The sequence below is a fragment of the Emydura macquarii genome, unplaced genomic scaffold (genome assembly GCF_026122565.2).
Source record: "Emydura macquarii macquarii isolate MOO-44397 ecotype Brisbane River unplaced genomic scaffold, CSIRO-AGI_Emac_v2 contig_2473, whole genome shotgun sequence".
In the NCBI taxonomy this organism is placed as follows: domain Eukaryota; kingdom Metazoa; phylum Chordata; order Testudines; family Chelidae; genus Emydura; species Emydura macquarii.
This window is the reverse complement of record NW_027132610.1, coordinates 623,338-638,344: the sequence shown is the minus strand read 5'-3', so window position 1 is coordinate 638,344 and position 15,007 is coordinate 623,338. Positions and strand designations below refer to the sequence as shown.

Genomic DNA, 15,007 nt, shown 5'->3' with positions numbered 1-15,007 from the left:
CCTAGCCACCCCTCTGCCTGCACCAAACTGGGCTGGCAACGTGACCCTGTGTGCCAGGCTGCAACACCACTCATCACTCAAATCTGGCCTGTGCCATGAGAGTGTTGGGTGGGCGATGGAAGCAAGCAGAGCTGTTGGGTGGTTGGGGTTGGGAGGAGCTCCCCTAGCCTGGGACAGAAGCAGAGGGTTGAGCCAGGGATGCACTGGTGAATGGTCAGGAAGGTCCCGGGGGCAGTGGGTGAGGGGCTGGGGTAGAGTTGGTGGGCTGTGTGGTGAGTGGGAAGTGGTGAGGGCCTGTGGGGTGAGGAGCTGAGGGCAAGAGTTTGGGGGCTGAGATGAGCAGGATGTATGTCCAGGCTGCTAGGATATAGGGGGAGGGGGCTCTCAGGTTAAGTGGGAGCTGGTGGAAACCATTGTCACCCTGGTCTGATTAGCCAGTCAAATTTGGTTTATGCAATAGCTCAAAACTAGCTGGAGTAAACCAGTGAATCTTGCCCTTACTTGAAGTTTGTAGAGAATATGAATATTGTAAAAAAAACCCTGTATTTTACATGTGCTGACAGTGGGCTTTTTGATTAACTACATGTGTGCTTTAAAATGAGCCTTGCTACCTAGCTTAAAATTTGGCATAAAAAAGCTGAGTTGTGTCTCTTTCATGTTGATGCAATGTGTGTATTTATTACCAATGCATGAAGTCTCACAATTGCTGTTGTGCAGATTTTCAGTTACATAAAATTTACTGGTAAAATGTTAGTTAGATTTCGGAGAGCATCTCGTGTGCTATGTCACCGTAAGACAAAGCACCCATATTCAAAACCATTCCCCCACGTGGCAGAATTGACATCCTGACATCCCTTCTGAAAGGCTTCTGCACTATAAAATTTAGCACTACACTAATGCTGACAGAAGTAGTGAGGGAAATCCATTTAAACAAAAGAGGGATGGCAGCGAGGTTGGCTTGGGTACCAGATCATTACGGATGATCCACCTCAAGTAACAATACTGAAATCTGCAGTACAAAAGGGATTCTCTGCCATTATGAATTCATAGCTTGGGGGGGAAAGGAGTGGGGGGGGGGGTGGAAAGAGGAGAGAGAGAGAGAGAGAGAAATGCTCTGTTGAGAATGTAAATTTCTAGCTCTGTTGAAGAGGTTTTTTCAGTCCAGAGATAGCTATGTGGCTCTCCTGACTCAAACATATCCCCAAGGTTTATAACACTTTCCCTGTCACATGACAATTAGAAGAGATGAACAGGTCTGGAAATTACATTTTTCCCTTGCCTATTATTACAAGGAACATGGAAAACAATTACCAAAAAGAAATTGTAACTGAGCTGCAGATTGGAGGGGAAGTTTATTTTCTCTTATATTTCCTTTCGGTTGCCTTTCTGTATTTGACAGCTTTTGTGCAGTCAGTTTCACTGTTTCCCTATTATAGTCAGTCAAACAGCTACAGCAAAAACTGATTGCATGCAAGTGCGCAAAGTAAACACATTGGTAATAAACAGAAAAATATGTTCTCCTCTCTAATCTCTTTCAGTCATAATCTCCTAGAGGCTACAAGTAACAATAGTAAGTAAAAAAACAAAAACAAAAAGAAAAATGTAGATGTGTAATTTTTAAGTTGATGGCATCCCTTTATGCAGAGAGACAAAGAATCCAATATCAGTGATTCTTCCCTGGCTGTTCAATTCCTGGAACCAGATGATCTCAGTTTTGCTTTCCAATTTACTCGGGAAAAATTAAACATGCTCATTTTTCATAGATTGAACTATTCAGAAATCTACCTAATTTTTTTTTGGGGGGGGGGGAGGGGGGGGAGAGGAGGCGGCATATTAAATAGGACAAATCTTTCAATTGTTTGTTGTCACAAATGACATGTCTCCGTTTAAAGGCAAGTTCCCCAGATAATATCAACTCACATTATTGTATTGAAATAGTAGGCTACAGAGAGGGCTCAGGAAGTTGAGGTTGTAGAAAACATTATTTATATTAACACAGGTATCAGACTATTTTTAGTTTCCTGCACTATACTATTTTGTCTCTTGTTTTAGGTACTTTATGCTCTGAATCTTTGCAGACTGAACTATGGTCAGCAGCAATCCAGACAGGTATTGTTTATTATAATTGTATTTGTTATTCATTTCAATCCAGCAATTTAGTTGAGATAGAAAGAATGCCTCTTGCTTCAGAACATTAGCCACTAGTGAAGGGATTTTAGGGAGACCTTTCCCCAACGGGCACGTCATTCTTCAGTTGTCCATCTGTGAGTTCCTTCAACTTTTCTCTGTAGCATTAGATACTGGATTAGATGGCTCACTGATTGAGTCAATAGGCCAGTTCCTATATTCTATACAACTGAAAATGAAGTTAATAAAATCAAGCATTTTGAAAGTTTTAATTCAATGGTAGTGGCCAGGTAGTTAAAAAGCAACCAAATAATAAGCTATGTTCCTCTAGTAACACAGAAGATAATGGCCAAAATACCGCAAAATTGCTCTACAATGCAATGAATTATCACTAGACAGTTTTGGAGAAGAGTTACCTCAGGAAGTGCTTCATTGTGGTGGTTCTGATGATGCAATACTTCAACTGATCACAGATAAATTTGTTCTTGTGGAAATAATTGATGCTGTAGAAAAAAAGATTAGACATGTTTACTAACAGAGAAATAACAGTGTCCCAACATTCGCAGCTGGTCAACAGACAATGTATTTCTTCTACAGACTTTTCACAATTATTTTAAGAATTCCAATTACAGCAAAAATAGTAAGTTTATGTTCAAGTCCTCAGCCTGAAATCTTACATGTAAATACTTTGTTCTATGCCTTTATTTTTCAGATTATAGGATTTTCTTAAAGCCCAGGACTAAGAACAAGAATGCTTGGATTCCAGATGAAAAACTCTTTAATAGATGTCCTTGGAACTTGGAAGCTGCAACATCCTCCCCATCTGTAATTGCAAAAAATATGCACCAAACCTCACATGGGCATTGTAAGCCTCTATTCTTAAGCATTTGTAGCGGTATTTGGAGATCCTTGGATGAAAATCATTAAGTGAGTGTGAAGCATTAATTATTGGATCCTGATTTGACACATACATGAGACACATGAAACAGCTAACTAGCCTTCCAGGCAACAAGATCCCTGAGGTGATAGGTTTGCTATCTTACAATTTATTTCCTTGCATTTTTCTCAGCATCTCCACTACACTCTTCTCAGATCTGCAAGCCTAGTTAAGTTCCTTTGCGATTACCAGCTAGCTCAAAGCAAGCCTGTACACTACAGATTTCTAGGACTCTTCCCAGCAACTTTTTTTCTCTATAAGCTTCTAAAATGTGGTATTTTTCCCCCACCCTGAAATAATACTTCCAATAAGATGGAGAGTTCAGATATCAATTTTACTCAGCAAAATACTCAAAGGATAGATAAATAGGAGATGTTTTACCACCTTTCATCCTGAAGGATCCAAAAGCACTTTACAGATGTCATATATAGGGGACCATTCACCCATTCCTGAAAGTGAACCATCAACAGGGCAGCACATTCTGTGCCAGTAATAACTACATCCCTGTTTTTAAAAGGTAGAGGAAACAAAGATGTCTTTTTAAAAATAATCTAATCACCTACAGGCCAGATTTTCAGAAGAATTAGTTCTCATTTAGGCCCCTGACTGAAGTCCAGATTTTCAAACAGTTGGGCACCCAATATTTTGGAAAGAGCTCAGCATCCTTTTGAAATTCTTGCTACTTATTTTGGGGCCCAAAGGGAAGCTGAATTTTGGAAAACCTGGCCCTATGTACTTTTGCAAGACCAAATGATACTGATAATCCAGTGCAAACTTCCTTAGGTGGAAGAAGGGTGGGGAGGGGATCATTTTCCTTTCCTCTTTTAGAACTTTCTCTGAATATTACATTATATAGTAACTGGCTGCAAAGAAAAGAACAAGCGCTCTGTTTATTAAAAAACAGCTATCTGTTTGGATCACATCATACTGCTTGCTAAAAATATATAATCTCTAAACTATGAAAGCTTCATTTATTTAGATTGTTTTTGACTGGCTGAATCATGCTGCTGTCCCCTGAATACAGCTGTAATTGCTACTGGCTGCTGTGACACCTGCTTGAAAGGACAGACAGAGTAACAACAAACTCTGGTTCATTAATGAACACAGCAGGCAAGCTTCTGATGCTCCCTGGAGAAGCTTTTCATGTTCCTCAGACAATATCAAATGCAGGGGAAATGGGAGGAGAAGGGCAAAGACTGGAGGGAATGTAAACTGTCCCCCCCTCTCCCTTCCCAGCAATAGTTTTCTGTCTATATATGTAATTTTGCAGCATTCTCACTGCTGCTGGGTCTTAACTTCTTCGCATGAAATAAATGAACCACCTTTTGGTCTTAAGATATTTTGATCCTTAATGACAAAAGTAACAGGAACAGGACACAATCCAAACCCTTTTCTGGCTGTCATACCCCACTCCTTGCTAAGTATATACGTTGCCCTCTGAGCATTCCCAGTCAGTTCCTTCTTGACCATGGTCAGTGAAGGATCTTCCTGTTACAGATTGTGCTCCTCTGTTGTCACAGATCCAGAGGAAAGACCAACTGCACTTATAGTTCTACACCCCAGAATTCAGAGCTGCAGCACTGGGAATCATTAGCATTATATGGTGAAAAGTTCCAGAGGGGTAGCCATGTTAGTCTGTTACAGCCCACGAAAGCTTATGCCTGCAGAAATTAAATTTGTTAGTCTTTAAAGTGCTACAGGACTCTCGTTGTTATTAGCATTACAAGTTTGTGAAACCTTCTGTCTTCATGGGTCAAAGCCAGTCCCGTGGAAAAAGTAGAGCTGGTTGGGAATTTTTGAACAAAATTTGTCATTAAAAATTGGTCTGTTTCAAAAAGTGGTTTTAAAAGGTCATATATTGGTTTTTTTCATTTTTCATGCCAAAGTTATTGTTTTAAAAACAAACATCTCAACAACATAGTTTGATCAAAAGCTTGGTTTTGGCACATGAAAAATATTAATTTTTAGATAAAAATGTCTAAAAAAATCAGTAATTGATCCATGTGGAATCATTTGGATCTAAAACAGCTTTGAAATTACTCACAAAACTAACTTTTTTCTTTTTTAAACCAGTTATAGAAAAAAAGATAAATACTAAGGTTGATATTCTAGCCTCATTGACATCTATGACAAAACTGTTATTGACTTTACTGAAGTCAGGATTTCACCCTAGGAGCTTTAAAATAAAAAGCTAGTCCTCAAAGGCATAGATCTGGCCCAACACCAAGTATGGGAAGCCTTTGATGTGAATGAGATGGCAGCAAAGGCTACTGCCTCAAGGATGCACATATATAGCCAGAGCCCTGCATGGATACTAAATTTGCATCCGTGCAGGGAAGAGACACAAAGGCTACACTAGTCTCTTGGTCCTGTCCCCCATCTTCCATGGAGGTGTAGAAACTTGCTGAGTTTGGCAGGTAGTATCCATACTCAGCATGGTGTTGGGTTGAGAATACCTTTGTGTTATGTTCCCTATTCCTTATAGGTAAAATCCTCAGTGTGGGAATCATGTTAATTAAATGAAATGTTTAAGCTTATCGCCATTTTGAAATGGCGAAAGAACAACTAGGACTCTATCTTGGAGGTCTTCTTCCCCAGTGTTTCCCGCCCTTTCTGGGAAAAAGGTGGGAAAGGTAAGGTGAAAAGTGTGGCAACAGTATAACATCTAGTGACGTGGCACTCGCCCCCACTCGCCCCTTCCCCCTCCCGCTCGGCAATTACAGTAAACCCGAGGCCTGACCTTATCAGGACCTTTACTGACACACCTAAGATAGCACGTCTGAAACGGCAAACAATGGGATGTTGCTAAAAGCCAAGGGCAGCCATCGGCCATTCCGAATACTGCACATCTCTCACGAACAAGGGCAGCCATCGGCTGTTCCGAATATTGCACACCTCTCATGAACAAAGCATAGCCCAAGTGTATAATACTGCTGCATTTTGGCGGGTCTGGCAGAAGAGCTGTCGGCCCGCCAGACTGATCACCTGGAGCTGCTACCTCTTCCCGCCCCCGAGTCCTCTGCTGGGCGAGAGTCGAGTCGAGTGTAACCGGTCCGAGTTATGAACCCGAGCTTTTCTCGTGTCCCCCATTGGTCAGGCGTCATGACCCTGTTCCTCGTGGTGGTAAGATTTTAAATAGTACTCGTTATAGTTTTCAGATATTAGTAATATTAAGTTGATTATAATTTTGAAATTCATATAATCATTATTTAGTGTACTGTGTGTCTATTGTTGTTCTTCTAATCGGCTTAAATCCCCCTGTTAAGGAAAGTAGATAGTTCTGTTATATGTATTGTTCTTTTTACCCTCATAAAACCCCACATCCCCTTGGCCCCAAATAAACTTGTAAATAGTTAAGAAACTGTTTTCTCAGTGTGGTGCTTGGTAATCAGGGGATCCCTTTACCTGTCAGTAACATGGCGTCACGAACAGGATCCCCGGTTACCAACCCGCAATGCCCCTATCAGAATCCGGGTGCCACTAACAGGGACCTCCAATTCGAACATCTTCAGCACCACCTCCTAGTAAATAGAGGGTCCCCGTCAGCCCTTGAATGGGTCTGTTCCATAGGAGAAGGGACGCATTGTAAATCCTATACTGTTCCCTTGACACCCGACTCTGTGGGATGTTTAACTTATGCCACCCTCAATTCAGAGCTACCCCTAGTGACACCAGTCTCCAACCCAGGTGTACCTCCACGGGAGACCGGGGTACCGATACGGATCCTGCAGAACTATGGTCTGATTGTACCCGGGTCCTGCCCAAATTGACCTCAGCCCCCCGCATCTTCCCTGGTGGGCCTGGACACAGCCTCTTAGTCCAACTTATTGAGGCCCTAGAGGAAATTAAAAAAACCAAAAAGCTCAGACCCGACGCTTATAAACCTGAAAAGGTGGCCACCTGTCTTCACAACATACTCGGCAAAACCCTGGACAAGTTAACCGTAGTCCAGGGGGCGTTGGTCACCTGTATTCAGTCCCAACTGTCCACCGCCTCCACTACCCCGCCCTATTCTACTACCAGCCTCCCCATCCCTCCCCCATATGAGCCCGAGCCTGGATTAACACCCCTCCCGACCAAACCTAAAAGCCTCTACCCCCCCCTTACCGGAATCATTGAACCCAGAGCCCTCGGCCCCTGTCGAGGCCCTTCCCGTAACCGTCACCCGCCTTAAGGTGGATGACCAGGGCCAACGATCCCAGGTCTCCGAGTCTAGGACTCGCACTAAACCCGAGATGAAGGAATTCATGCGGGATACCGGCCGAGGACTGCTTGAAGCCCCACTAATTTGGCTTGGGCGCTTAGTGTTGGAAAATGGTCAGGACTGGTTAGACCCTGCGGAGGCAACTATTATTGCCTGCACGGCCAATTGGGCCAGGGGGTTCGCCGGTCACGCAGTCACTACCAATACCATCTGGAATCTCACGACCCTGGCCATAGCGCTCCTTCACCTTCACGGGTCGGCCCGGGGGATGCATATCCCCACCAACAGTATTAAAACGTCCCAGCAGCTCATCTACGCTATCGCCGGGGTATCTCTCACGGCATGGAGCCCCCACACCCACCCTCTCGATCTTACCCAGGTTCAGGTGGCCTCACCCTCACCATTCCTCTTCCTAACCGACCCTACCCTAATCCCTATTAATGAAGGAGCAGCTGACGTGGCTCTTGAGGGCTGTTCCTACGCAGATACCGGGGCCCTCCTTTGGCTGCGCACTTTCCGAGGTCACCCCATTAGTCGATTGTATGAAGCCGTCGACCGCATTAAGTGGCCCCAGGACGCTCGGGAAGCCTTAACCACCTCAGTCTCACGGGGATTTCCAGCTCCCCAAGACCCCCCCGAAGTGGTGGCCACCCAATCCCCCATTACTAAGCTGAGACCTGATAAACCCCGTTTCCCTGAACGCACCAAAGTCGAGAGGGCCATGTCGGGTTCCTCCTTAACCAAGGGATTAATAAAGAAGCCCTGCGCAAAATGACAGATAATGAACAAAAACAGTTAGCAGTAAAATTGGGATGGACTGATTACGGCACCTCTGGCCCCACCTCAGGAGAAAATTCAGGTTGGGTCCAGTACTCTTGCCCCAAGCCATCTTCGGACCCAAAAAACTAGAGGCAGCCGAGAGCCTAATTGGGGGCCCTGCCTCTACCAAGGACACTCGGCCTTATGCTACTCTTAAAACCCGCACCAGCCAACCGGTTCGATTCCTCCTGGACACCAGAGCCCAGGTGTCCATAATCACCCCTAATATCCCCCATGTCCCTACCACAACATCTATGTACGTACAAGGGTTAAATTCCACCGAAACACGATCGGTAGTTAAAACTCGTTTAACCTTTGGTCACACTCTAGCCATACTTAAAGCCCTGCTGGGAAACCAGAACCTGCTTGGGGTGGACGAGATTCTGTTGTTTAACCTGGGGGACCAAGTCCGTAGTGTCCTCCCCATAACCCCGATTCAATCGCCTCCCCACTGCCCGCAGTTAATCTCTACCACCCGCTGGAAGTTCCAATCCATTCCTACAGTACCTGAGGGCCAACAAGCGATTTGCCAATTAATTGCCTCCCTCCTAGCCCAGGGCAGAGTTGAACGCACCAACGCCAGTATTTACTTGTCTGGTGCGTGGGAGGTCCCCAAGGTTCACGCCCCGGGAAAATACCGCATGATTATAGATTATCGTCAAGCCAATCTGCGAGTACAATCATTGGCGTTTGCAGCCCAGTGGGAAATCCCCCAAATCGAGCATGCCCTGTTAGACAGCACCAATCAGTGGGGCTGCATGCTAGACCTTAAGGACATGTTTTACCAAATCCCACTGATAGATAAAGAGGGGATCCTCAATTTTGCTTACAAAGGGGCCCAATACCGGTGGCAAGAGTGCCCCCAAGGGTACAAAAACTTCCCCGCTTGTGCCACAGAGGCACTAAAGCGTACGCTAGAGAAGCTATGCCCACCTTCAGGGATCCAGCTCATTTATTATGTGGATGACATTTTAGTCTGTGGCCCGGACCCTAAGGCGGTCCAGCAAGCCACCCAGGCCACTCTTGACCTATTAGCCCAGGACGGGTGGGACGTTAACACAGAAAAAAGCTCTCTAGTCACATTCACTTCCTATCGCTTCCTGGGACTTGAAGTCCAAACAGACAGCGTGAGCCATATGGTCCCGGTCTCCATTTCAGCCTGGATGGACCAAACACCTACATCCAAACAGCATGTGCAGCAAATTCTGGGCACCCTTAATTACCATCGACAGTTTATACCAGCACCATTAGTGCCCAGTCTAGCTATTCTGCAGCAGTGTGTGACCCGCTGAAAGGGGACAGACCTTTGGCCCCCCGAGGCGGCCAGCGCCCTTCAGCAATTTGTCACCTGGTTTCAGTCTCGCCCAACCCTAGTTTGCTGGGACCCCAACACCTCCCTGCAAATCAAAATCCTTGTTTGGGAATCCCACATAGGGTACACTGTCTCAACACAGACAGGTCATGTCCAACTGGTCCCATAAGCTCCATGGCCCGGAACACCGCTACGGACCAGTGGGGCAAATGCTCCTAGCGGCTGTCGCTGCGGGACTATGGGCAAAAACCTCATCTGGAACTCTAAAAGGCCCCCATGCGGGCCTCATACCTTGCCTCACATTCACGCCCGCCCCTCAGTTTGGGGGCACAGCACCCACCTGGGAAAAGTTGGTCTACCAGGCCCAGGAGGAGTTCCAGGGTTGGACGTGTAAGTGTCCCCCTCTGCCCTTCAGGCACAGGAAAGCCCCTTTTCGCCATGGATCGTTTCCGATGGGGGCACCTCTCCGTCCCCTAGGGCGGGTATGTGGTGCTCCAAGTGTAGTACCTTCAATATGGAAATCCTGTCCCCAGGGGCATCAGCACAGCTAGCAGAGGCTACTGGGGTCCTCTTGGCAGCCCAAGATGTGTCACAAAACCACCCCAGATCTTGTGTGGTGCTCGGGGTCGATTCCTCCTATTGTCTGTCTGTCCTAACCGGGGAGGGTACCCCAACAGCACATGCGAATGTCTGGGATCAGATCAAAACCAAGGCCGAGTACACAAAACTCCCGTGGTTCATTACCCACTGCCCCACCCACCGGTCTGATTCCGACCCACTGCATACAGAGCTAGACCAACGCCTCCAACAAAACGAGGTCCTGCAGGCCACCCCCCCCAAGCCCACACTCCTAACCGACTGCTTAACGCAGTGGTTGCACAACGAATGGGGGCACCTGCCCCCCCGTGCCATGCACTGCATCCTCACCAGCCATGGCCAACGCCACTCCGATGTCCCCCTCTCACAGTGCACCTATGCTGCACAGGCCTGCCTCAAGTGCCACAAGGCCCGCAGCATGAACCAGCTGTGACACGAACAAGGAGCCTACAGGGCAGAGCACTTTGCTCCAGGGTCCACATGGCAAGCCAATCTTATCGGACCCTTCCCGGGGTCCAAGTCTCACCCGAAGGGCATCATGGTCGTGGATCTGGGAACATGACAAGTGTGGTGCCAGCCGTTAAAGGTGTCCACTGCAAAATCTGTGGCCTCAGCCCTTACCCTTCTGGTGACTACCTGGGGTCTCCCCACAGAGGTCCAAGCCGATGGGGGGCCCCCCCCTTCACTGGTAAGGTCATTGAAGCACTCATTGCCTCATGGGGGGCTAACCTCCATGTCCACCTCAAGTACCACCCTGAAAGCAATGGAGTAGTAAAACGAAAAATTGGCACTCTCAAATCCCTCCTTCAATCCACACTGGGCTGGGGGGGGAGGGAGAGGGGGACTACAAGGGGTGGGAACACCATCTCCCCCAGACCCTAATCTTCATGAATCAGGCATACTCTCGGTGGCCGCACCTAACTCTGCTCCCATGGGACCCCTGGAAACTCGTATACCAAGCGGGAGACACGGTCTGGGTACTGGAACCCAATGCGGAGAGCACCTGGAAGCCTGTCCCTGGCTCCATTATGCAGCTGGGGAAGTACCCCAATACCTACCATGTCCATACCGAGGGGGACTCGTCCTCCCTCCTAACACATCACAATTGGTTAAGTCGGCGCTCTTAGAAGCATACCTTTTCCCCCTAACCTCTTCCTTCCACCTGGGGGGGGCTAACTTGTCTCCATTTCTTTCTCCTTTTAAAGGTATTAATAGTCCTCATTCCAGAATGTCTCAATCGTGAACCAGACCATCTTCACCACTCCCATGAAAATTGGTGGGTAGAGTTGGCCTGCATGGCTCTAAACTCCACCAACTTCTGTGTTATGGGAGGAAACACCGTGGGCTCAGCCTTAACCACCTGTTTTATTGGTCTGCCAACCAACTTTTCAAGCATCCATGACTTCCCCATGTCAAAAGGCATCAACAGGTCTATGAGCGTACATGACCACCCCCAGTGGGGATCCACCCCAAACCCAGCACCACAATGGACAAACTCACACCGCATCACCTTCCAGTTACATATATATCAGTTTTGTTAATTGTACCAAAAACTGTGTTAATGTCACCAATTCGCAAAAGTTAACTTGTTCCTCCTCACAAAATTGTAGTTATTTTACAACCCATTTGTATTTGCCCAAGGGATAGTTCCTATTCTGCGGCCTCACTGCCTATACCTACGTCCCCACTAATTCCATCGGAGGCCCGTGTGCAATCGGAAGAGTACCCACCGCATTGGCCGTCCTGCCCCCCACCTCATCCTCTTCCTCGCATCGACGACATGCCCTAAAACCACTTGACTCAGATTGCGACAGCTCTATAAATTTACTTTCCAAGAATGAGGCAGTCTCCCCGGCTGTGTCGCTAATCGGCGTCCCCGCATTGGCAGTGGATTCATCTATACAACTTTCAAAGGTGGCACGTGCCTTGGCAAAGTCCATAAATCTAACATCCACCCTCATCGAGGCCATGGCCGAGGACCTCCACCAAGTACATCTGGCCACCCTGCAAAACCAGCTAGCCATAGATTACCTGTTGCTCAGACATAATCATGGCTGTCAAGAATTCCAAGGAATGTGTTGTTTTAATCTCTCCGATCATGGCACCCTAACTGAAAAACATTTAGCGGACCTCCACCATATTGCCAAAAATATAACACAATCCGATAGCGAAATCGATGTATGGGGGTGGTTAACCTCCTGGTTGCCAAATCTCCAATGGCTTAAGTATATGTTTCTCTCTGTCCTTGGTATCATAAATAGTTTGTATTCTAGGATGTTGTCTGTTCCATTGTCTATTGAAAGTTTTAAGTAGTCGTCTTAATTCTGTTTTATGTTCACAAGTACGTTATCCCTTGCCTCGCAAAGAACAGGAAGACGCCGTCTAAGAACCCCCCCCTTTTTTTGCTTGTGACTCAGTACACTCCACCCTCTCCCGTCCCTCTGTCCCCAGGGGGTCTTCGGGGAATTCTGTAGTCGGCGGGTGCTCGTTCCGGCCATGGGGGCATGCGGCAACAGTATAACATCTAGTGATCAGCACTCGCCCCCGCTGGCCCCTTCCCCCTCCCGCTCGGCAATTACAGTAAACCCGAGGCCTGACCTTATCGGGACCTTTACTGACACACCTAAGATAGCACGTCTGAAATGGCAAACAATGGGATGTTGCTAAAAGTCAAGGGCAGCCATCGGCCATTCCAAATACTGCACATCTCTCACGAACAAGGACAGGCCGAAAAGGAGTGTGATCTGCCTGGCAACAGGACTCTATAAATGGTAGCGAGTCAGTCAGCTGGGGGCTGTCCACCCTAGAGGCAGCAAGGTGTCGTCACGTGCAGGAGTCGCTGAGAGAAGAGAAACCTCTAGGAAGAGCATCATGGATAGCCCCCCCACAAGAAGATCAGCATACCTACCTGCAGTGGTTCCTGAGTCCATCATCAGATCCTGAGTTCCTGGCTCATCATTCTGGGAGTCGTGAACAACGCCCCAGGAGGGTGAAAAAAGACCCTAAGTAGTTCTTATTAACTTTGGGCCTGGGTAGTTTAGGTTTAAGTTGGGAAAGAATCTGGAGTTAAGCTCCACCTTGTTAAATGTGACCCCGAGTGACCCCTCATTTGTTATTTGCCCCCTGAATAAATTGTTCCTTGATTTGCTTTATTCTGAGTTTTGGTATTTACCCACCTGACTATTCAGACAATAGTTGCGGAAGGGGGTCCTAGGCACTTTTTTAATTGTTGGCGGGAGTGTTAGGTGTCTCCCATAGAATCCCATTTATTTTCTCCAACAATGGGATGGCCAGTGAGGGATCCAGATCATGCTCTGCTTTGCTCCTGCTGCCCTCAAGCAAGTTTGTGTATCCTCCAGACACATTAGGATAAGTAGGATTACAAGGTAGTTTTCCTCTTATCTGGATCATCCCCTTAAATGCTGTTCTTTTTGGGGAGCCCAGCAGTTTTCCAGGAACTGAATCATGTTCTCTACTTTTTAAAGTAGCAGCAGCATTCACTTCTAGAAAGTGGTTTCTTGTACTACAGGAAGATGTACTTGGTCACGATGGGATACATACTAGGCTATTCATGAAATTACAATAATGTACAACAGCCAGAACTATCCCCTTACGATTGCTTTTCACCCAAAATCTTTATAATGCATTTCCACAAAAATGTAACAATTCAATAGTATATCTTCTGCTTCCAGCAAAACTAACGTGTCAATGATTTTTTAAAAACCCCCACACACCATAGTTTGAACAAATGTATGCTACGTATGAACAGTGTGATTCAATTAGCTTGAAATATTTCAGCTAAATGTAATTCTATGTTCGGGAAAGTGTCCTGCAATAGAGAAAGAGATTCGGCTTGTGGTCTCCTGTTTTTTGATCAGAGATATCAGAAGAAAATTGATAGTTTCTCTTTAAGATGATAGCCTGCAAGTCAAGAATGCTTACATTTCCTTCTGTTTGTGCCAAAAAGAGAAATAGAGAAACAAAAACCTCCAAGGGTGGAATAGTACAAGCACAGCACACACTACCAGATTTGTTGTAGATCCAGAGAAGAAAATACTAAAAATCAAGGTTTCCAGCACATCTTGGATTAACAGCAATGAGACACTATTTAAAGGAATAAAATATTTTTTATAGCAAATACTGACTTAGCTCTTAAATAATTCTTACGGTTGATTATATTTTGCCATGCTAGCTGGAAACCAACAGCAATCTGAAAGGTTCAGATTTGCTAGAGGCAGAGATAAAGCAAAGATAAACTGCTAGATTTCACATCTTAACTCTACAGCTGTGGTTTTAAGAGGAGGAAAAAAAGAAGGTCCTAGACCCAACTGAAGAAAAATTCCAAAAAACATTTAGTTTCACAACGAAAAGAAGAGAAAAACCATGGCAGTTTTGTTTGTTTCACAGAGGCCTAAGCATGTATTCTGCAAGCAAATAACTCATCTGATTCACTAATGCTTATTGTAGAATTTCAGAGACTTAAGTTCGAGTCCTAAGAAAGCATCAGTGCTGAAAATGCAGTGTACTGACAATATGTAGGTAACTGATGCAGAAGAAATAAAGGTGACCTCACATTAATAGAAAACTTGTAAGTGGTGTTTGAATCTTTTTAAAAGGATGTAGATAATCAGCACAAATCACATCATTTGCTGTTGAAATTGCCTCACTAAAGAAAATATGGGGGTTATACAAGGTTTTGGTTTGATTTGGTCTTGAGAGTCAGTCATTTTAGAATCTCAAATCTAAAATTTCATTTAAAAAGTATTAAGTCTAGCCCTTATGATTGCAAAGTAACTGTCACATCATGAACAGAGTTTAACCAACATAATGATATGTACCTCAAGCCTGGTCTACACTAGTAAATGAGATCGGTTTAACTGCATTGATCATGGCTGTGAAAAATCTACACACCTGAAAGGCATAGTTAAGATGACCTAAGTTCCCATGAAGAAAGTGCTAGGTCAATGCAAAAATTCTTCCATTGACCTAGCTACTGCCTCTCAGGGAGATG

The 15,007-nt window shown here is 45.7% G+C and overlaps 1 protein-coding gene across 5 annotated transcripts in view; it reads right to left on the bottom strand.

The window, feature by feature from the left end:
- The window catches only part of ELMOD1 (ELMO domain containing 1), a 64,454-nt gene that overhangs the window by 41,133 nt on the left and 8,314 nt on the right, over positions 1-15,007 (bottom strand). For 4 of the 5 annotated variants that reach the window (XM_067562800.1, XM_067562799.1, XM_067562797.1 and 1 more), the window contains exon 3: positions 2,544-2,630. Coding sequence is in view for 2 of the 5 variants with exons in the window: in XM_067562797.1 (XP_067418898.1) it covers positions 2,544-2,560 (17 nt within the window). In the remaining 3 variants the exon portion in view is untranslated. Of the gene's footprint in view, positions 1-2,543; positions 2,631-15,007 lie in introns of those variants that run through there. The other variant, XM_067562801.1, reaches the window with a different exon arrangement.